This window comes from Larimichthys crocea, chromosome VII, assembly GCF_000972845.2.
Source record: "Larimichthys crocea isolate SSNF chromosome VII, L_crocea_2.0, whole genome shotgun sequence".
Taxonomy (NCBI): Eukaryota; Metazoa; Chordata; class Actinopteri; family Sciaenidae; genus Larimichthys; species Larimichthys crocea.
In genome coordinates, this window is record NC_040017.1 from 26,672,600 (window position 1) to 26,695,741 (window position 23,142).

The 23,142-nt window shown below is 41.6% G+C and overlaps 3 protein-coding genes across 5 annotated transcripts; 1 reads left to right on the forward strand and 2 right to left on the reverse strand.

The window, feature by feature from the left end:
* The first annotated feature begins 201 nt into the window (after positions 1-201).
* Positions 202-10,723, forward strand: kcnk6 (potassium channel, subfamily K, member 6). The gene is made up of 3 exons (XM_027280759.1): positions 202-645; positions 4,498-4,890; positions 9,298-10,723. Exons 1-3 carry the CDS (start codon positions 330-332, stop codon positions 9,543-9,545), a joined length of 957 nt encoding a protein of 318 aa, XP_027136560.1. The 5' UTR covers positions 202-329; the 3' UTR covers positions 9,546-10,723.
* A 1,455-nt stretch (positions 10,724-12,178) lies between these two features.
* On the reverse strand, positions 12,179-16,358 carry sertad3 (SERTA domain containing 3). Of its 3 annotated transcripts, none has more exons than XM_027280758.1 (3): positions 16,135-16,358; positions 15,337-15,443; positions 12,179-14,218 (listed from the first exon to the last, which is right to left on the reverse strand). In XM_027280758.1, exon 3 carries the CDS (start codon positions 14,209-14,211, stop codon positions 13,129-13,131), a length of 1,083 nt encoding a protein of 360 aa, XP_027136559.1. In that variant the 5' UTR covers positions 14,212-14,218; positions 15,337-15,443; positions 16,135-16,358; the 3' UTR covers positions 12,179-13,128. The 3 variants fall into 3 exon arrangements, with proteins under 3 accessions (XP_027136559.1, XP_010740274.2, XP_010740275.2); XM_010741973.3 differs by lacking the exon at positions 16,135-16,358 and having other exon boundaries at positions 13,146-13,275; positions 13,364-14,218; positions 15,337-16,128; XM_010741972.3 differs by lacking the exon at positions 15,337-15,443.
* A 1,203-nt stretch (positions 16,359-17,561) lies between these two features.
* blvrb (biliverdin reductase B) lies at positions 17,562-20,946 on the reverse strand. The gene is made up of 6 exons (XM_027280760.1): positions 20,759-20,946; positions 19,467-19,628; positions 18,807-18,896; positions 18,357-18,488; positions 17,999-18,170; positions 17,562-17,959 (listed from the first exon to the last, which is right to left on the reverse strand). The coding sequence occupies exons 1-5, from the start codon at positions 20,841-20,843 to the stop codon at positions 18,016-18,018; spliced, it is 624 nt and encodes a 207-aa protein (XP_027136561.1). The 5' UTR covers positions 20,844-20,946; the 3' UTR covers positions 17,562-17,959; positions 17,999-18,015.
* Between the last annotated feature and the right edge of the window lie 2,196 nt (positions 20,947-23,142).

Here is a 23,142-nt window from a genome sequence, read left to right on the forward strand (position 1 = left end):
TGTTGACTTTTGTTTTTCTTGGATTTAAAAGTGAGAAACAGTAAATACCAAACCTGTACTGACATGTTCCTGAGTTTGAGATAACTTTTCCAGGATCCAGGATGGACTTCCAGGACTCTGAGGCTGAACACACCCTCCTGTTTCCACTGTGGGAGGAGGATGTGTTGACAAGGAGGGGTTCAAATTCAATTAGGACAGCCCCCTAAAAAAAAAAGTTCCCACACAAGAGAGGAGAAGAAAAGAAAGAGAGCAGTCACAGAAACAGAGAGAGGGACGCTCCGGTCAGCAGCAGCGCGCACACTCATGTTCATCCAGGAGTAGACGCAGACATGCATTCTGCAGGCAGGTCGTGGCTGCTGCTTACGGGATTCATCCTCTTTTATATCATCTACCTGCTGTTCGGAGCTCTGGTTTTCTCCAGCGTCGAGCGGCCGCAGGAGGACCAGCTGCGCACTGAAATGAAAGCCCTGAAAGAAGAGTTCCTGAACCAGAGCTGCGTCAACGCCGCGTCCCTCGAACACTTTCTGGTCAAAGTGCTCACGGCCAACAAGTACGGCGTCTCCGTCCTCAAAAACACCTCCATGCCTTCAAACTGGGACCTGGCATCCTCCATGTTCTTCGCCAACACTCTGGTCACCACAGTCGGTGAGTTCAACCCAAACTAAAGAAGAGAAAAGTGGCCCGGTGGCGCAGGACGCACAGAAACAGTCAATAATAATAATATGACTTATTATTCTGCACAGAACAGTCTGACCACACAGGAGCTGTGTTTATTTACTGCATATAAAACTGCACACAGGTCGAATAGTTGTTTTCATTTTATGGCCCTTATTTTGCCACGTGTCATGCATGTTACAGACAAGTTTCAGGTGTGTTCATTTCAGTCTGAGCAAAACACAAACTGTCACCTCAGAAGACCCTGATGGGGAAAGAAATGTCACTTCCTGTTAACAAAAAAAACAAAACTGAAAAAGTCTAAACAAACACACACTGAAGGTTGTTTGGGGACTTATGAGGAGTGTCCAGGGACTTTTATTGTGAAATTATAAAGGTTGGGTGTCATGTTACTGTCTGATTCAGTCCTCATGTGTGATTTGATGTGAACACTTCAGCGTTCAGGCTCCTGATCTGGATCTTACAGGAAGGAAGCTGTGCAGCGGGGTGAGAGCAGGGCTGGCATACATAACAGAGGTTTTCATGAGACCAGGCAGAGGTTACAGACAGTAATGTGGGTTACATTACTGCATCCTGTTTGTGACATCGAAGCATCAGGAGGAAAGAACAGCATTCAGTTTATAGACGAAGAGCCCGAGCTCTGGAGAAACGTAGACTGAACCGATATTCTGAAACTCTTTTCTTCTGTCTTCCATTAAGACTTTAAATAGCAGCAGTTAAATGCTGTGATGGTGAAACTGCATGATGAGAGAGCACTTTATAGTCAGTTTACTGTGGAAACAACAATATTCTGGTGCAGTGTCTGGACATAAATGTTGTGTAATACAACGATGCTGAGTCCAGGAAAGGTTTCCCCGAGGGGACAATGAAGGATATCTTATCTTTATCTCATATGAAACTTGAAGTGCCTCAGAGGAATGAGAGCCTCTCTGACTATAAAGTGGCACTCGACACGGGGTTCAGCTTTTCTAGTATTTTATCCATGATGAAGACCAAAGTGTCAGTTCAGTGTAGTTGGTATCATTAGTTTGGTGTGTCTGCAGTCGTCTTAAGTGATGATGTTATATCGAGCTGTTATTTAGTTGATATTAAGATAAAAATAGCATCTATTTGTCATCTTCAAAGTCACAATGAACTGAGATCCTTTGTCTTTTATTTGTTGTTTTATTTCCTGGGTCAGAGAAAAATAAGCCAGACACAAACTAAACTAAACTTCTGACCGACGGCTAAAACATTTAGTTTTTCTCCTTTGTTTGTTAAACTGCAAACTTCTTCTTCATGACTGCAGGGCAGTTACTGTTAGCTGCTGCTGGAAGTTACTTTAGCAACAAATAAAGCTGTATGCCCATCTGGAGTAACAGATCAGGACGCCCGGAGCCAAACGCGACAAGAAACCCAGCTCTCTGCTGTGTTAGCTGCATCTCAGTCTTTGAGGCCAGACGACCACACCCTCTTCCTTTATGTAACCACACTGACTCATTCTTCATATACTCCTATTTACATCTGTTTATTTATTGAACCGCACTGCCACGTCGACACAAATCTACCAGCGCTCTGTGCCAAGATCCGGCCGCAGCATCGTCGTAGTAACATCACAGAGAAGCTGCTGAAGGCGTTTTTTGTGCGTTTGAAGAGATTCACAGGCACGCCGCCGCCAAGCAGACACTCACATGGGCGCCGAGGAAATGCAAATGAATGCATGAAGCTGAACAGAAGTGACCCTTGTGTTCAGGAGAAGTGTGTTTGTTCTGTGCCATGCATGAATTACCTTTCACAATGCTGCATGTGTTTCCTAACGTGATACTTCCTCAGCAGCCTCAGTTTTTTTTAACATGGAGGTTCACGGCCCATGACAACAAGAGAACAAACAGAAACGCTGTCAACAAACCAGTTTATTATCTAAACATTTCATCTTGAGTTCAGACCAGAAGTGAGCACACACAGAAAGTCAGTCAGACGTCACACTAGAATCCCTCTTTGTGTGTAAAACAGGAACGTTGTTAAAGTGGAACCATTGTGTTTCTGCAGAATCAGATTGTAGAAGTTTACAAAGGTCATGGGGAAGTCCTTTTTTAATGAACACTAGGTTACATCCTAGTCCAACCGTCTCTCTTGTTCCTTTGTATTGTTGATCATGTGTCTTTCTGAGTTGGTTCCAGTTTAGTTTGTCAAAGGTTTGCACAGTGAAGGTGTCAGAAATGATTTCATGCCTTTAACACTGAAGCAGGACGGTGACGAGCTGCAGCATCTTGTGACGATGAGTGATGAGTCGCTTGGTTAATTGATGCTTCGAGGCGTTTAAAAGTACAAATACACCATTAGATTTCCATTCAGTGTGAAAGAAATGTGTGTAATTGGCGCCTAACATCTTTAATGCATTTTTATCCATGAGAAACACGTTTGTGTTGTTTGCAGTATTCTTCTTCTCTGCCTCCATGTTCATGCACATGATGTGACAAGATCAGCAGAAAATCCAATTGCAGTCTCTGTGAGGCTCTCACCAAAAGTGGTGTACAGTATATAAAATGTTAATTGTGTGTTTCATATGCGAGCTATTGATACGTGACCGCAGCTTAGAACAGAGCCGTCCTCGGAGATGAGTGAAATAATAAACTCAAAGTGTTAAAGAGTCACATCCAGCTAACCATGTTTGTGTTTGAGTCTCTGCTCCTGAACGTTGCCGATGATGAATAACAACCTGCTGGCTGACTTTGACAAAGAAAGCTTTGTTCTGATCGCATGAAGACTGTCGGGCAGCATCATCTAAACACACCGTCCACATCCAGCCACTGATTACCAGAGCTTCATTCTATCAAGGCTGTAATTATGTTAAGTGTCAGAGCTCTTAATCTGCGATTGAAATGTTCCACGTAGAGGTATATCCAGGACACCTCCATCAAGATCCAGTATCTGTTCTCATTTTACCTGGCCACAGCGCGTACTGATGCACGTTGCAGCTGTTTTGTGTTGTACTTTGGTTTGGGATCTTGTCAGTCAGCTCACAGCGTGTGAACTCACACATCATATGAAACAGGAACTTCTTTAACTCCACAGTGAGTCCATTGTCTGCACATGAAATCATATTATATGATCTTCTTGTACAAACACTGCCTTTGCACAGATAACTGTGCTCTGTGGGGCTGTGGCTCTCTGTCTGAACTCTGGTCAGTGTGGCAGTTTAATGTGTCGACGTTTCTTCACTGTGTTCTGTATCGTGTTCATTATATCTTTTATGGTGTGTTTGGTACATAAATAACTTTTCCATTATGTGACCGAGGAAGTGAAGATGAGACAGTCAGAGGCTCATTTCAGCTACAACAGTTTCAGTGCTGTCTGTTGGAGAACGTCTCCCCGCTGGCAGGTTGGATGATATTCAGTGAGTAGTTTGTGCAGTGAGCCGAGTCCTATTTTCTTCCTTCCAGCATTAGTTCCCCGATCCTGACCACAGCTGGCTGCAGCCCAACTTTAAGAGCCAATCATAAGCTACTGTTACAACCTGTCTTACAGGCAGAATAGCTTCACCTGGAAAACCAACACCTCTTTTTATTCTTAAACTGTGGACTGTGTAAACCTTTTTGTTGAGGAAATGTTTCACACAAAGTCGTCTTGCTGCGATTCAGTTGAAGAAAACACATCCAAGTTGTCTGTAAAAGTCACCGTGTGCACACAGTGCGACGCTTTAATGACAAATACATATTCTCATTCACCTTTCGCTGTGTCGGCCCTGAGTTCTGCCTCTCAGGCAGCACTTCCCTTTAGGATACAGGCTGTCGTTCCTCTGCTGTCTCCATCATATCTGTCCCCTTCCCTCTCCATCTCCAGGCTATGGCCACACCACTCCTCTGTCGGACACCGGAAAGGCCTTCTCCATCATCTACGCCCTGATAGGAGTCCCCTTCACCATGCTGGTGCTCACCGCCTGCGTCCAGAGACTCATGTACCCTCTGGTCCTGGCTCCCGTCGGCCTCCTGCAGCGTTCAGGCATGGAGCCTCGGCCAGCCACCGTGGTCCACTTCATGCTGCTGCTGATCCTGGTGGTGCTGTGCTTCTTCTTGGCTCCGGCGGCCGTGTTCAGCACATTGGAGGTGTCCTGGTCGCTCTTGGATGGGCTCTACTTCTGTTTCATCTCGCTGTGCACCATCGGACTCGGGGATTTCGTTCCGGGGACACAGCCTGGGCAGAAATACAGGCCGCTGTACCAGGTCTCTGTCATGAGTGAGTGTATTTGATATTAAGTCAGTGTACATCTTTGTTTGTCTTTGTCTGGTGACATTTACTTCTGATGTCTAAGTCCTTCAATGTTCTGTCTTTATGTTTTTACAGTCGCACACACACACACACACACACACACACCTCCTTTTAAGGCTTGGTCATCTGCAGTATATGTTTGATAAGAAGGTGTTGTCTCATCACGCTGTAGTACCTGTTTACTGAGCTGAACAGAGTCAGGTCAAACAAATTAGTTTTAAATGCACGTGTGTGTGTGTTCAGTTAACGCAGTGTCTCAGTCACACGTGAAATTTACCACAGACATGTTGAGAATTACTGCCACATTCAACATCAGACACTTTAACATGCTTCCCAGTTATAAGACATTTTCTGTACTCGGTCATGTCTTCAGTAAAGTGGACTAACAGTCGGTCCCTCCTCCATCCATCACGAGGTCTAATCCTGTTTCTGATAACTGCAGATATACAGAGGTGACTGTGGGTCATCTATTGATCGCAGGGTTGTTGTTCAATCCCCGCTCCTGCTGTTCACATGTCGACATGTATGGCAGCTTCTCTACTGTGATTGTGTGTCCGCTAAGGTAGAAAAGTGCCACTCGGGACCATTTACACAATTTAACTCTTCTGTAAACTTCGATTTACTGTCGGTCGACCAGCCTCTATGATAGGGTTGCCATTTCATTTGACACCATGCACACTCTGCCACTGTCTGTAGTATTCCACCAATCATCGTTTTCAAGCTCCAGTAATCATACAAATACAGTATAATCATACAGTAATGTGCCAGCAAAGGCAGGAAGAAGCCTAAACACAATTTGTTTATTTACAACTCCACAGGGCAAGGAAGAAGTTAAATAAGTTGGGTGGTTTAAATCTTATTAGCTCAGCAAAAGTGAACCTGAAGTTAACCAGATCCAACCTGGAGCTGAACTGAACCGTCTGATTAAAATATAACGAATAAACCAGAAAACTATATGAAAACCTGCTAAATATTGTTCGTCCTCAACCTCTTCTCATGAAAATCTTCATTTATTCAGATAGTTTAATAAATGTATCTTTCATTATTATCAGCAGTGCACACAGGATCATCATAATATCTGCAAATTTCCACCCCGTTGTTCTTATTCAGCTCAGATTTCAACAACAAACCCTCTGCGCTCCTGCTTATATTAAAGGCTCACAGCAGTCACATGACTCACACTGAATGTGGCAAGGTTTTGTCCTGTGAGGGTCACACTCAGCTGCTACATGCCTGCCGAGCTGTTAGATGAGAGCACGGCGTGGTGTCCTGCAGAGGCACAGAGCCAGAGATGACCAACGATAATGCAGAAACATTTTGTTTCACCGTCTTCTCTCTAGAGTAAAGAAGACAATGCAGGTTTTTGTTTCTATGCAGAGAAAGAGGTGCAACGTCCAACCTAATATCGACTTACAGAAAAACATTAGAGGGGTTATGATGCAGATGGTTTTATGGTGATGTGTAAGCTGTTTATCACAAAGGGTGCCAGGATGATTTTAAGTCTTCCTGCTCTGAGGGCAGAAGCCGACCCGTGCTGCCTTCACGCTCACCTCTGTAAGAAGCAACACCTCTCACTGCTTCTCTCTTCTCGGTAGCACGTCATGATGAACAGGTCAGCTCCTCGTAAATGAAACTGCTCTGAATGTGCCCGGAAACTGAAGTTAATCTAACTTTGCAGGAAATTTCATGACACAGAAATTAAATTATCCTCCACCCCAAAGACATTCAGTCTAGAATGATGTATGACAGAGAGATTTAGAGGATATTTGGATTTATTTGGGGTTCTGGCTTGAAATAGAATAATTTGATTATCAAAACAGTTTCCTGAGCTATTTATACAGGGTATTTCCCTCAGTAGGAGGTGATTTTATCATAATCCAGTGATTCATGATGGTATTTAATTTCATCTCCACTGCAAAGCTTCACTGAGAAATTCATCTGGCATCCAGTGTCACCTTTTTTTAAAAACAGGCATCCTCATAAGATCTGTTTTTAGAACAATGAATCTCTAATACTATGAAGAAAGCAGCAGAATAGATGTGGTATTATTTAGAAGAACATAGCGTCTCTATTGTACTATCAGACAGTGACAACAGTGACAGGGAGGATATGAAATTATAATTTCTCACTGTGAATGTTTGGGTGAATTCCCAATAATATGACTGTGAATGCGCTTCTACATGAAACCTCGCAGTGGTTCTTTGCTCTTGTTCAGCTTGAGCCATCACTGTCACATGACGCAGGTTATTTTCATAGTCGAGCTCTTGTTTTCCACTTTCTGTGCGGGTGTTTTTCCGTGTAATTGAATCGGGGCTGGAATGACTTTTTTTGTCTAAAAGTAGCCAGGCTGTTGTTTTGTTCCTCTGTGCTCTCACTTGCTGACACTCAGAGCAACTTATTAGGATGAATGTGCTCCACTGTATTCAGTGCTGTGCTGGAAAAATGACTGAATGCTGCATTTCATCTTATGTTCAGTTTAGTTTTGCTCATCTGCAGCTCTTTGACTCTAATACTTTTTTACCATTTAGAAACAGCTGGTGGTGATTAACCTTGACTTTCCAAGGATGGTACACTCAGTTCATGGACATTTTGTTAAAGTATCTCTCTGCCGATGTACACTTTGTCCTCCCTGTTGTTTTAAATGAGGATTTGATGTTTGATTTTTCTGGTCAGAGGGACCCGCGTGGACTTCTGTGTCCTCTCCTCGGCTAATCCCTCGACTTCAGTTTGGAAGGAGGCCGAGCAGTGTTGTTTCCTTGTCCCACAGGCTGTATTATGTAATGATGATGTAGGTCGAGTCAGATTAACCCAAACAGTCTCTGCAGGTTCTGAAGAGGATTAGTGATGGACTGCAGGATGTGATGATGTCTCCTGTTTCAGCTGAAGTGTGATCAAACCGATCCTGAGTAAATGTGTTTTTGTAAATACATTCCCTGCTGCAGTGGTAAATGAAAGTGAGCCGTCTACTAGTGAGTTTTTATCAATCCCAATCAGCAGTGGCAGCAAATCTGTTTTCACAGTAAGACAGATTTTTAGCAACTTCCCGTCAAGGTGTTATTTCCTGCGATAACTGCAGAATTAACCACATGTTACTGATGTCGGCCTGAAATGGTGGATGTGGTTGATGAAAACGCAGTACAGTAAGTAACGGCTGTAAGGTGACTCACACAAGATTCGCATAAGACTAAATGCTTCTTACTCGTTATTCTCCAGCAGTAATCTATACATCATCACCATGTATACAGTGAAATGTGCAATGCAAACGTACTAAACATGTTGAAAGTCCCTCAACATTTTGTTGACTGTGCAAAGTTCAGATCATCTGTGACAAGAATTTTCTACAACAGCATCTAGTGCAAATATTTTGGGTTGGTAGTTTGGACAGTCCAACGTCCTTTTACGCTTCGATTTCTGTTTTTCCCCGTGACGAGCGCTTCACGTGTGGAAACAAAAGACAGACTTTCATTAAAGGTGATAGGTGGACTAATTCTCTTCTTTAAATCTACACTTACTGTACTCTTCCCACAGTAACTGTAAAGCTTCAGAGCTGAGCTCACTGTGAATCTTACACTGTTTTTCTTGGAGTTGGCCTACTTGCAGTGAGAGACCATTGTCCAGGACCTGACCTCTGTGGTTATGTGGAGCACTGCGATGCATACATGTGACGGAACAAGACCACATGTCTTTTCTTGAAGGCAAACACAAAAATCAGAGCAGAAAAAATGATTGTTCAGCACATTTTGTCTTCACCTTTGTCCTCCTTTCTGCTGAAGTGGATTTTATTAAGAGTTTTCTCTGACACAGCTTAGAGTCCTTTCTTTGTGATCCCCACAATGGTTCAGACATTTATAAATCATATTATTTCACACTTACACACGCAGAATTATGAAATAAAAATTAAAAGTAACCAAAGACCAAGCTGAAAAATGTTGTGACCAGCACAGCGTTGCTTTGAGCCAGATGTGTGTGGACTGCTCTGCATGTCGTGTAAAACAAATGCCACGTGAACCAACAGCATCCAAAGCAACTTAGACTAAATAAACTTGCAGAGCACGTGGCCGAATCCAAAAGGAAAACTCTGCCAACGCTGAAGTTCATCACAATATGCTGCTGTTTAATTACCAGCTGATAGACGTTTAATATCAATGGCTCCGCACCTGATTTGTAGCTGGTGTTTTTAGCCATATCAGCAGTATGTGGGAGACACCAGATAAAAAATAGTTTGACAGATGAAAAATGGAGACTACTTTGATATCAACTGTATTCTTCTCTAGCCACATTTCTAAGATTCAGCTTCATGGAGCGACTTTCTTCTGCACATTGTGCCGTTGAATAAACGACCTCCTGACCTCTGTCTCTCTGCCCTCCCTGCAGTCTACCTGTTCGTGGGTCTCATGATGATGTACCTCCTGCTGCGCACCTTCCACAAAATGGCAGACTTGCACGGCCTGACCACCTTCCTGCAGCTGCCCCGCTGTGAGGACGACCTGGATGAAGACAGGGAGCCCATCGTGGAGGACCACCATGAAGGTCAGACGCCCCGTTACCTGACAGACAAAGCAGCAAGCAGGCCCCTGGAGCCGGGATCACAGCCCTCATACAACACCATCAACAAAGGCTGAGCTGTGCGCAGGCAGGGAAGAGAAAATGAAGCTCTACCTCTGGTGACCTCTTGGTCTTGAACCAGTAATGAAACACCTGGGCTGAATCTGAATTCTCGTCTTCATTTTTTCATTTTGTCTTCTCGCCTTCCAGAGGAGCGAGTACGATGATGATGATGATGATGATGATGATAATAATAATCATGATAATGAGGAATCAAGATGAGTTTTAAGATTCAGTCTTTGTCAGAGGACTGTCAGACAGTCTGAGTGATTACTACACCACTTTCTGCACATCTCAAAGATTTATTCCAACTTGATGACGGTGACCCGAAAAGGCACAATGTTCCTTTTTTCTCCTCAACACTGGTGTAACTGTGGTGTGTGTTCACTGTGGAGGCTTTGCAGGTATGTTTCCAGCCTCAGGACGGGACATGAAGGGCTCAGACTTGTGATACAATTCCTCGTTTTTTCACTTTTGTATGTATTTTTGTCACAGTGTTGTTTGTACCACACGTTTGGGTTGCTAATTCAAGACTAATAAATATTGGATATGACTGTGCAGGAACTAAATCTTGGTGCCAAACACAACCTGTGGACACACTTGCCATTTCAACTTCACTTTGTTTGTTTTAAACTGTTTTTATTTGGGGGAATTGTTCAGCTTCTTCTCTTTATACTTCACATTATGGCCAAAACAGCAGTGAAATGACAAGTGAATCTGCTGCATCTGAGCATTTAAAACACCGCGGACGTGAACGTGTTTTATGTTTAATGACGTTTCCTGTGTGTACGTAGTGACGCTCACTCTTGAAGAGTACTGACGAGCACTGTGTGTTCACATCTGGCCTGTCCTCCTGTACGCTGCTTCCCCCTGCTGTCTACATGCATGTAGCACAACATGTTGCTACACCTCCAGAACAGAAAGAAATAGGGTAAAGGGCTGAAACTGAGGGACTGAGGAAAAGATACATATAGTTAATAAAATGAATTAATAAGTGAAGTGTGTATGTGTGTGTGAATGTCTGGATTTAATCACCGTGACCAACATTTGAATGCACTTTATTGTTCACATCGGTGTTTTTACCATCAAAGTTGTAGTCAAATGAACAGATTTATGTCATGATACTGTAAAATGTCTGTTATTGTAGTTTATACGTGTCTAATGTTAAACTGAAATTAAAAAGGTTTACTCTGTATTGTGTGCTTGTGTCATCTTCAGTGAAATGTCTGTACTGTAAACTCATCTAGACGTTTATTTTATCACTGTACATTGTTTATTTTTCATAGTTTTCATAGTTAGTTATACGAGAGCTGCCTGAGAGCAGAATCAAACATCCACTTCCCTTCAGATGAAGTGTTACGAGGTGTGTGTCTGCATTAAAACCTGTCTTTGACAATGTGCTTTTTATTTAGAGCGTGAAGTGACTGGATGAAGCTGCTACGTGATGTTATAAAGGTGTATTTCTCTGTTATGGATCCGGGTGATAATTGGTTGACATCCTGGTTGCTCTGTGTACTCAGCTCATTGTAACCGGTCTGGATGGAGGCTTTCAGTCTGTTCTAAGATGTGACGCTTTCACTTTCACGTTTCTCTAAATGCACCGTTTCCCAAAGTGTCAAAGACCTGCGATGAAATGTGCTCTGAGTGTTGTGACAGCGTTCTGAAGCAGACTGCATGTAGTCCTGTGTGACGTTTTTCTACTGCAAATTAAATCATGTTTAAGGACGAAGACGCAGCATGAGTTCATTTTAACATTTTATTAGAAATGTCAGTAAAGTCAAACATTTACCTTCATTAAAAAAAGTCTAAATACACAAATTCATAAACATAACCATTAGAATATTTGTAAAGAAAATAGTAAATAAAATAACTGCCATGATGGTACGTTAATATACCACTATTGAACTGTCACATGACATGACATTAAATTACTCGTTAACAAAACATGCCGTTCGTAAATAGTTTGAGACGGCAGTCCAGCGATTCACAGAAAGGACCTCTGCATAGAAAGAAACTCTGATCCACAAACAGGACGACAGTACAAAGACCTGACAAACTATTTATCTCAGCGTTTCCTGTGTGTTTTACACATTTCAGCAGGGCTGGATCAACATCTGCAGCTGGCTACAGTTAAAACACCTGGTGTCTGTATATGCATCCACAGAACATTTAACAGAACTCCATTTTCTGCGTTCACAGGGGATCACCTGTGATTATTACTACTGCTTACAGTAAGACGCAAACCGCACGCTCACGTGTCAGACCTGGAAACAAAAGTGCAATAATTCAGATGTAAGCCAGATAAAACACGTGAACCTCACGGAGATGCTGGACCAGGACTGAGCAGGAACATTACACATGTACAACAGGAGCTGTTGCAGTGGTTGTGACCTCAGCTAACGTGACGCATACAGCGGCTCTCACGTTAAAACGCATGACAATGTTTCATATATATATAAAATCACAGTACTATAAAGGCTCTTTAAATAAAAGCATTATTACAAAGACATTAAATACTCTTTCTGAGCTCGACCGTTTCAGAGAACACACGTGTTCCTGCGCTGCACACGGACGACTCGGAGGAAGTGAAACTAATTTCAGTTTCGCTTCAGATGAAAGTTTTCAAACCAGCTGGCTTCAAGAGTTGTGCTTTTTTTCCACAAGGTAACGAGGTCTTCACTGCTAATACATTCATGAAATGTATCGTACTGTACCTCCGACTACTGCTTACTGAAAACATAACGGATGATAAACTGAGGGACACAAAGAAGGATCACAGTTCAGATTCCTTCAGGCCGAACCACCTGATCTCCTGAATATGCTAAACTTTATAATACGCACGTCTTCATGGTGCTCCTCCTGTTTGACCTGATCTCTTCGCACCTGATGTCACTCATTGATAAATATGAGGGTAAAGGATTTCTTCACAGAAGATCTGACCTATAATATTAGTGTTTCAACCCATCCTCCACCCCGAACACCAGCCCCATCACATTCTCTCCAAACTCTGTTTTAAGTCACCCGACGTTCAGTCCAACTCCTTTCACTGCATGGATCAGCACCGGTACATTACCGGCTGCTGCGTTTCTTCTGACTCCGTACAAACCGGGACGTCCGGTGTGAACGGAGGATTACTTGAAGCTGTGATGCGTCTGACAGATTTGAGGGCAAAGCCAACCGAAGCAGTTTTCTCTCTCTTTTCCCGGATCAGGAGGCCTTCCCTCAGCTCCAAATTAGCTGAGTCACCCTGGAAACTTGAGTAACATGCTTTTCAGCAGTTCGTTAAGCGCTGACTCATTTCTAATGCACTAAGAAGAAAACCTTCACACTTCTCCATTTGTGCCAGAAAACACAAACTCTTCATGCTGCCAGACGCATCACAGCCACTCCTCATCTGTGGAGCGTTCTCTGTCTTAGACATCAATCTTTTCTACGTTTCTACAGCATTCTTACGACTTTCTAAAGCCCATAATACAACATTTCTTGAACAATATACATATGACAAAGTGAATATTCAACATGTTTCATAACTCAGTCCTTTGCCTTGTGAATTCAGTCTTTGTCCACTAACTAAGTGTTTATTACAGCACGATGAGGCCATCAGGACTCCACCAGGATCTCCATCAGATGCTCCAGCTCAAGTCCTTCTCTCATATGGTTCTGACCGGAGAAGGATGGCGAAGGTGAGAAAGACGGCGAGGAAGACAACGGGCTGAACGAGGAGAACGAAGGCAGGCACTTCAGGTTCTGGTTGAGAGAGAGGGAGAAGGGGTGCTGAGGGGAAGAGGGAGAATAGGAGGAGGAGGAGGAGGAGGAGGGGAAAGGCGGTAGGTACCGTAAAAGGTCATCCCCAGCCGGGTATCCGCCTCCATTGCCTAGGAGTCCAAGCACACCCATGTCCCTCTCCAGCAGGGACGTGTCTATATCCTGGAACAGATCCTCCACAGTGAGATCACTGAGGTAGCTCGACCTCATCACCTCCACGCTGCTCTCCCGCGGCCCGTACTCCTCCTGCTGCTCCCAGCTTCCCCCGTAACCTCGGCCTCCCTGTTTCGCCCACGCCGCGCCTCCCTCGGACGGCGCCGACAGGTTCTCCAAGGACCTGAGAGGCGTCCGCGGAGCTGCCTGTGGGCTCACGTCGATGGTGGAGTCCAGTGCAGAGAGAATGGAGGAGATGGCGGCTGAAAGGGAGAAATCGGGATCCGTGGACATCGATCCCCAGTCCTCATCGTCATCTTTCACAGACGGAGGGCTGTTTGACGCACCTGAGTGGCAGCTTGCTGGAGACCTATTTGTAGCACAATTTGACAAGTAATTTAGAGACACCAGAGGGCAGCCGCTGAGAGCTGAGTGGCTGTTAGCAAACATCACAGACGACTGGTGTATTGCTGCAGCGGTTAAGAAGCTCTCCTGCAGCGCAGACGAAGAGCTACACTGTGGCTGGGACACCTCCATGTCTACGGAGGGCGCCCTACAGGCCTCCATGCTGACCTGCCGCAGTGTGTTGGCGATCAGGACAGACCGCCGCAGGCTGGGCGCGGGCAGCTCCTGGCCACGCTGGTACTTGTTGAGGGAGACGGAGAACACAAACTGACGCTGGCTCTCCCAGAACGGGCTGCTCCGGTCCGACACCTCCTCATCGTCCTCTGGGGGGAGTTTACGCTTCTGCCCCTTCATGATCATCTTCAAACTGCGGAGCAAGACATGAAAATCAGATTTTTTATTATTATTATGAGATGAAACAAGCAGCTGCTTAACATTAAATTAAACTGTATCTACTCAAACTAAAGCGGATCAGGAGGATTTGTTTGATTCTTCTGGTTTTAAATCAGTAATTAAACGTTCAGACAGCCTGTGATTAACCCTTTAAAATAATTACGTTAAATACCCTTCGACACATAAATGTGTGCATGAACATATCAAGCTATAAAAATCTTCTAAATTAATATTTTATATTTGTTTAGACCAGCATCAGTCCTAATCATACATATCAAATACTCATGACTTTCTTTTATTTTTAACCCTTAAATGGCCGAGTGTTTGTCATGATGCACCTTCATTTTTTGGTCTAAAAAAAAACACAAAAAATTACTTTTTTTCAATATACTTAAAGCAAACTGAATTATTAATCTTTTGATTATTGCATCTTGGTGTTTGTCAAAGATTAGCAGCAATATTTATTTATATGCATTATTTATTTTTTTGTAGTGTCATATTTCATGAAATAATTACGTTAAAGACCCTTCGACACATAAATGTGTGCATGAACATATCAAGCTATAAAAATCTTCTAAATTAATATTTTTTTGATTTTTTTTTTTAAATATTTGTTTAGACCAGCATCAGTCCTAATCATACATATCAAATATTAATGACTTTCTTTTATTTTTAACATCTTACAGCTACTGATCAGGAATAGTAATAATTAATTTAACCTGCTCGTGGTTTTACATGAACAACAAAAGTTTTTAAATAATTCAGGAGAAGTCTGACTGAAGTTCATGTTTAGTCTAAATGGATTTACTGCGTGTTTATTACAGTTTATTAGTTAATTAAAAATGACTAATTAATACCTTGTTGTAATAAGGTTTAATGTTAAACTCATGGAGCTCTGTAGCATTAGTCACCAGCTCGCTGTGTGGGGGTTGTAACGTTTCTCTCATCGCGTAGGAGGGAAACAGAAAAGTAACGTACGACTTAAACCGACTTAAATCTGTTTGATTAACGAGACGGAGTCGAGTAAAGTCGTGTTAAATCAGACGGTGAACTCTGAAGTTTGAAAGTAAATCATGAGAAAAGCAAACAGACCTGGTGAATCACTTCCCGTCTCTCCTCTTTAACTTCACGTCGGTTAGCACGTCGGTATGCCGCCGCCTCTTCGACCGAAAAACACGAAATCAACTTCAAACTTTCGGCTGAGTTCATTAAGAAAGAAAGAAAAAAGATTTTAAAAACTCGTTCAGAACAAATTAAAGTAAAGTAAGTCTAAAAAGTCAGGACCCGGCTCGCTAACCGACCGATCCGATCTTCTCCCGCCCGTGATTTGAGTTTCACGCCAAAACGTTTACAGTTGGGGGTTGGATGCTGCGAGGGGCATGCTGGGTAATGTAGTTTACGCACGTCACATGCCATCACATCATTTTGACATCACAAAAACCCGAACACGCTTTAAACTGGTCACATGGGTAATTTAATAATAATAATAATATAATTCATATGAGTCTGCAGGCTCGTTAATTCACCCTCTGCCTGATTTATTAACGCGCAGACCGGTTGTCAGGCTGGTTATTATGTAATTTGCATAGCACTAATTCCTTAATGATTACATCATCACATTATCTTTAAGTACAAAGTCACACAAGACATTGTGTGTGTGTGTGTGTGTGTGTGACAGTTACTGTGTTTGCTTTGCAGTCAGTATTTGTTGGCTGTAATAAAATACATTTAGACCGTTAAAGCGATTATTAAATCAAAACAGTGATTTTAAATGGACACAATTCCACATGATAAATCGGCTGCACACCCCTGCAGTACACTTGTACACGTCCATAGGAAAAGTGCATTTGACTGTAATAAACGGTGCAGATCAGAGACAGAGTTATTTACCTGTGGACAGTCGCAGTCTTCAGCTCAGCTGACAAAACTTCGACCGTCGTTCAGCGACAACATGTCAAAGTTTCGATTTAAATTCCAACTCTTTCCTTTCCGCCACAAGAAGAACCAGTGAGTCAACTTTAAAAAACACTTTTAGCTCCTCCTCGTCTGTGCATTGGACGGCAGAGAGAAACGTGAAGGTGCCAGGACGTTCAACAACATCCGGCACTTTATTTCACTTTATATATATATATATATGTATATATATATATATATATATATATATTTATGACTTTATACATGTATAATGGATTGCTCATTCAAATACTTACCCTGATATGTTTTAAACTGTTTAAAACCATAACAGCTGTATGATATGATTCAAATCACAAGATGTCTATTCTTCTTATTAATGTTATCTTATTATTATTCTAGTGTATGTGTTCTGTAGGCTCAAGTTTCATGAGCATCCAAACTAATCTAATAGTATAGAGCTTATTTTTGTCTCTAGATTTTTACAAACATCCTGCTTTTATTCTGAAAGGAAAACGTTAAGTTGCCTGCTCTTCTTCCAGCTGAAACTTGACACACAGGGAGTTGCACAACGTGCTATTCATGCCACTCATCTGACTAACTGGTTGTCCTTCACAGGACAGGCTCACATGAGTCAGAGAGAGATGCAATACAAAAGTTTCCACTGGTGTCATCATGACAGGATTCATATGAAATATAAAAAAAAAACACCAAATGAAAACAAAGATGCATTTTTAATAACACCACTTCAACACAAACTTCCACACTGTTACCCAAATATAGATTCACATCTAGAGACAGAAGTAACTGGGGTCTCTATGAGTTTAAGATAGCTTGATATATTATTATATATTATATATTATTATATTTTTGTGATTTACCTGAACACAAAACTTTATTGTTACATTGTAATAAAACGACAAAACGTCTATGATGTTGAGTCGGTGGTAATAGTGAAGTTGCACTTTCTGTGGCTTTGCACTTCAAGTGAACAGTATTACCACATTACCTCAAGTATCACCTCAACAGTCTTGGTCTTAATGAAATGTTGTTTTGTTTGTTTGTTTTGTTTTTTGTCGGTTTTGTTTGTTTTTCTGTCGGTTTTGTTTGTTTTTTCTCTGTTTTGTTTGTTTTCTGTCTGTTTTGTTTGTTTCCTGTCTGTTTTGTTTGTTTCCTGTCTGTTTTGTTTGTTTTTTCTCTGTTTTGTTTGTATTTTGTTTGTTTTGTTTGTTTTCTGCTTAGTTTGTAATGGCTATTTTAACCTCACAAATCTCAAGTGTTATTTCTCCATACAACCCATCACCTGAGCTCTACTTTCCTAGAAATATCTACAATTATTGTATTGTTGTTTTGTCATTGGCAACAAGTAGCCTCATTCACATGACACTTAACTCCTTCAGCACAACTTTTGTACAATAAAGTCTTTTATTTTCAACAGCTATAAAAACTGCATACTGTAAATCGGAGCATTGACAGGCGGCATCACATGACAAAATGTCCAACGATAGGAAACAAAACCTTCAGTATGTAAAGATTGTTTATGTGAAAAGGCAGAGTGTGTAAAGCAATGCAAAGACCTAAAGCATCATTACACTGACACATGTCTTAAAATGTAACCTGGTAACTGCTGATGATAAAATTAGTATAAAAATATAATAATGCCAAGTAAAAGCTGCTCCGTCATGATCATACAGGTGAATGCAGGAAAGCATTTGTGGTTTATCACCACACATTAGTAGTTTGGCGAAATACTCCCTCTTCAGTGTGATTTAGTAGAAATAAAAAAAATGGCAGTCAGTGACAGGAAGAGATTTAACCCCTTTCACCGCCTGGTCAGCATCCGCAGTGTGTTGTTCAGGATTATTTATACTCTCCCCACAGTCCAACAGTCTTGCTGTCCCACTCTGAGGTGGACAGACACTTGACAAAGAAATGTCCCAGGTCATGTTTAGAGATGGCTCTTCCTCTTACCATGTTCTCTGCCACCATGTATTTCTCTGTCAGGGGAAGGTCGCCTGGAGGGAGTGAGACAGAATAAAATGTAAGCAATGTAAAGTGAGATGTCTTTACTGGCTGATTTTAAAGTTATTTTGCTTTACAGTAAATTCAGGCAAAATAAAGAGAGCAGCACTTTCATGCCAGCAATAACATTTTCTTCCTCTTTTGTGGAATCAAGCTCTTAGTTTCTACTTCCTACTGACCACCAATGTGAGGAGGCATGACGGCCACGTAGTCCAGCCCTGATGTTTTCAGCACTGTGTACATCCTGTCATGGTCCTCTGTCACAGGAATTAGACGGGGTGGGACTTTGGAGCGGTCCCACAGCAGGAAGGCTGGTAAGGATAAAGAGATAAGGATAAAGAGAAAGGAAATGAGTGGAGAGGAAAAAAATGAATATGCATGCAGTAATAGTAGCATGGGTGGAGAAGGATGCAATTAAGGCATCATGAAAGCTCATGTGAAGGGAAAACAAGTGGACATACTGTAAAAGAGAAGCAGAGTAAAGTAGAAAGGGTTTACTACTGGTCATATAAATCTTCATTGTTTTTCAGACAGACAAATGTAGATAGTATATATGAGATTCAGTTGTCTTGAATGCACGGCTCAAATACAAACTCTGACCAGCTCATCCACTCTGTTATTTTTTGTACCTGACATGCAGCCGATCACTTTGCTGATCCCACGAGCCCTCATGGCTTCAACAATGTTTTTGGTGCCTTCAGACATCACGGTGGTCGGGCCTGATGAGCACAGAGTTATTTATTTTATGTATAACATTTTCCCTTTTGGTAAACTTTGTGTAAGTTGATCTAACTACAGTCAATCACTTGGTGATTCATTGAATCATGGAGGTGTTGGCCTGTAGAAACACATACGCGTTTTGTTAGTATAATGACATGTTGTAAATCATATCCACCTTTTAAATGCAGTGTGTTTCAGGCTGATACAGTGAGGTTAGATATGGTTATACAGTATGTTGTGAAGGCCTTATGGCGACCTCTAGTGAATGTTATGCATTACAACATCATTAAAAACTACAAATCTTGTGTAAGGTGGTCAGGTAAGTAGGGAAATGGGAACTTTATCAGTCAATGCAAAGAAACATTGTCCAGTGACCAGTAAAAAAAATGCTGCAACTTTAGCACAGTAATGTCAAAAGCACAGAAAACAGAGAAAGTGCAAATTAAACAATAAAAAACTACAAGTTAATTAATTTGATTAATGCAATGTCATTGGTGCGCATCTACTTCTGAGCAGACATGTTGTTTTCTTCTCTTGTGTCTCTTGGTTGTGTGTCTGTGAGGTCTTACTGAGATCGTTCCTGGTGCCCAGGATGATGATGACAGCGTCCTGGCCTTCCAAGGTCTTCTTTACATCCTCTTTATTAAGTACGTCTCCCACCACCACTCTGGACGCCTTGTGGTCGGCAGGCAGCTTGGTGGGGTCCCGCACCAGCACTGTCACATTGTATCCTGAGGAAGGAAACATAGAAATGAAAGAAATCAATAGGAATGAAGCAGAAACAGGTACTCACACCATCGTCATCTTGATATGCAGCCTAATGCGGTTTCAGGCAAAGTGTATCTGGTGACATTGTGGTTGTAGTTTCTAAATTCAGAGGATTTCTCTGTTATATCTTGCAGGATCTCATGACATTTTCCACCAAGGTCATAGAAAGTGGAAGCTGAGTGGTGAATGAATGACTCTTGGTGGCACTGACCATTTCACCTGGTTGGCAACCTTAATGCTGGAACTGTCACTGTCACCTGTTACGTCGCTGTAACTGTTGCATGCGTTGTAAAAACAGTGTCTCCAGTGGAGCTCCAATAAATGAGTCTTTTCCAGAAGATAACCACGTGGAGCTGATCCACTGATCCCGCCCTCTCTGTGCAGGCCAGATACTGAAGATAGTGAACAGCTTCTCTTATCAGCTCTCTGTGTTGGTCACGGCCTGCTGTGACTCAGCAAAATGCTGTAACGTCTAACATGACTCTGCACTTTTTTTTTTTGTCTATGGCTAGGAGGGAGAAAGGAAATGCTGAGAAATCAAATTAATCATATGACACGTGCTGTGATATTTTCAAGTTTACATAAGGCTTTGTAAATTAAAGTAGAGAGGATGAATTTTTGATCAAATCAAATATCAATTTTCATTTTAAAAAAAATTGTTTTGACCAAACACTTTGAACAAGTTAAAGATTTTACAATAAACACACTAGCATCACATTATTGATATGATATTAATTTAGTGCGCAGCTCTTTATAGCAGTGTGACTCTGTGAAACTTTGTTTTTATTTCATTATAAATAATTTCATTATCACCAACCATCTGTTGTAAAGCTACCCAGCACTGCAGACTCAACTTATTGATTGATTATTACAACTTCACATGACAGGGCTGCCAGGAGCTCTCATGTTTATCCACCTGTTTAAGATAACTAAGCTGACCATGGTCAGATTATGTATCACTGAGGGAAACTTTAACCAGAAAATAAACTAGTTACTTATTCTGTGCTGCAGTTGAAACTACCAAAGGCTCCTGTGTGCTCCTGACACCTGATCCATTCCTTTATACTCTGTCTCTCTGTTTTTAATTGCTCACCTGCAGCCACCGCCTGCGGCATAGTCGCCAGCCCGGTCATTCCCGTGGCTCCAAAGATCGCGACATTTTTGACAGAGTCCGACATTATTTGTAAAAGAAGAAGAAAAAAAGCGAGATCCACGACACAGCAACAGGTTTGGCGCTCAAACTGTGTCCGCAGCAAAAGATAGTTTCACTTAAAAATCACATTTGACATGAGAAACGCCTCTTCATGGGAAGAGGAAGAGAGGCGCCTCCTCCTCCAACATGGAGAGTTAAAGGAGCCCTGCAGCTCACACAGTGTTTGGAGGATTGTGACTCTAACAAGGTCTTACTGAAAGTTGGCATTTTGAATTTAATCAGATTGTGAGATTCAAGTCCTGACTTGTTGAATATCTTCTTATGTTGGTCCATGACTTGTGAGTATGGAGTTACAGGTAGCTGGCTCTGGACAGGAGCCGGAGGGCTTCAGGTCAGAATCCTGTTTGAGTTTGTGTCTCAGAGGATTAACTGAAGGATGGGCCTCCTGAAAAGAGAAGATCCACCTCGGTGAACATGCATGTCCACTATGATCCGAGTAACTGCTCCTCCTCTGGACAGCCTCTGTGCCTGCTGAGCAGATGAACGTTTCATTTCAAATCATTGGCAACATTGTTAGCTCTGGAGCCTGTAACATTAACTGTCTCATTAGCATTACACAAACTTAACTTCAAAACTCCCTCAGGTCTGTTTGAACAGTTTGCTGCAGAAAAACTCATTCTTCCAGTTATGGAAAGTTGAAGTTGATGTACGTGACGTTCCTCTGGACAGTAACAGTTATCGTCATGAAGTTTTTATAGCATTGAATGATCAATGAAACCAAACATATCAGAAAACATAGATCCACATGATGAACACTGAAACCATCTTTGGGAAAAATTCATTTGACGTACTTTGAGTTTTTAGTTTGGCCCATATTTCATCTGTTAACATAGAGGGCGCGGTGCTCCATGACCACCAGACAACCACCAGGCGGTGATAAAGATGTTTTGGTCATTGGTCTTTTTTCAGCCATTAGTTATTATCTACAACATTTCTATATTTTATAAGGACTATTGGCTCAACACCATGAAGCAAACACCACCAAACCCAAGCCACTGTCAGCCAATAAACCCATAGCTGCTCTTACAGTTAGCTACTTGGCCCCGACCTTGCATCGCTCTACAATGTTAGTTAGCCCAACAACACCTTTGCTTTGGAGCATTACATCATTTGTTGTTGGCTAAAATCAATTAATTGTTACGTCCTTTAAATACGCAACATAGAAATCACTCCACACGCTGTTAAAGGCAACCAAGAAAGTTGTGAAAGGTTTTTAAGGTGTGTGTCCAAAGTTACTGCAAAGAAAGTGAAACATGAAACTGAAAATCTGTCCAATATGAGTTCAGCCTTGATTATTATATGACTGCTAACAGTTAAAGGGGGCAGAACTCTGGCAGATGGCTCTGGAGCGAATGGAGAAAAGGTCAAACCTGTTCTTTGATATACACAGGTTGTGCTTGTAATGTAGTGAATACAAAGTGGAAGCTGACCTGCTTTTATGCTTCTTTTTAGTTTTTAATACATCTCAGACTCTAAACAGACTCGATGTGAGAGGCCTCGAGTGCACTTTCCACTGAAAACATTGTATTTGTACTCTGGAACAGGGCTGTGAGGTGCCTTTTGTTTGGCTTAATATGATTCTTTTTTTCAAAATAAATAATATTTATCTGTGTTTTTAATGTAATGTGTGTTCTAATGAATGAGCTGCACTATAAAACCAAGCTGAAGTTGAATTGCATTTGTATTTGTCCTTGGTCTTTGGTCATTTTTGCCACATGGTGGTAACTGGAGTTTGAAAAGTGCTGTTAAGAGTGCCGTATTAAAAAAAAGTCATTTATAGTTATTTAGCTATTTAAAATAAAAGTAACGTGTGAAATCGCTACTTTCTGATTGGTTTGACAGCTGGTGCCCCGTCCACTTCTTCTTCGTGGATTAGAGGCTTGAAAAACGGCTTCAAACTACTTCAATACCCAGATGTTAGTTAGTTAGTTAGTTAGTTAGTTAGTTGGTTGGCTGGTTGGTTGGTTAGTTAATTAGATAGTTAGTTAGTTAGTTAGTTGGTTGGTTGGTTGGTTGGTTGGTTGGTTAGTTAGTTAGTTAGTTAGTTAGTTAGTTAGTTAGTTAGTTAGTTGGTTGATTTGGTTGGTTAGTTGGTTGGCTAGTTGGTTGGTTGGTTGGTTAGTTAATTAGTTAGTTAGTTGGTTGGTTAGTTAGTTAGTATTTTTATTGTTATTATTATTATTATTTATTTATTTATTTATTTTATTTTTTACCTTTCTTTTATTTGTCTTTAGCGTTATGAACATTTTATTTTTAAACATTTT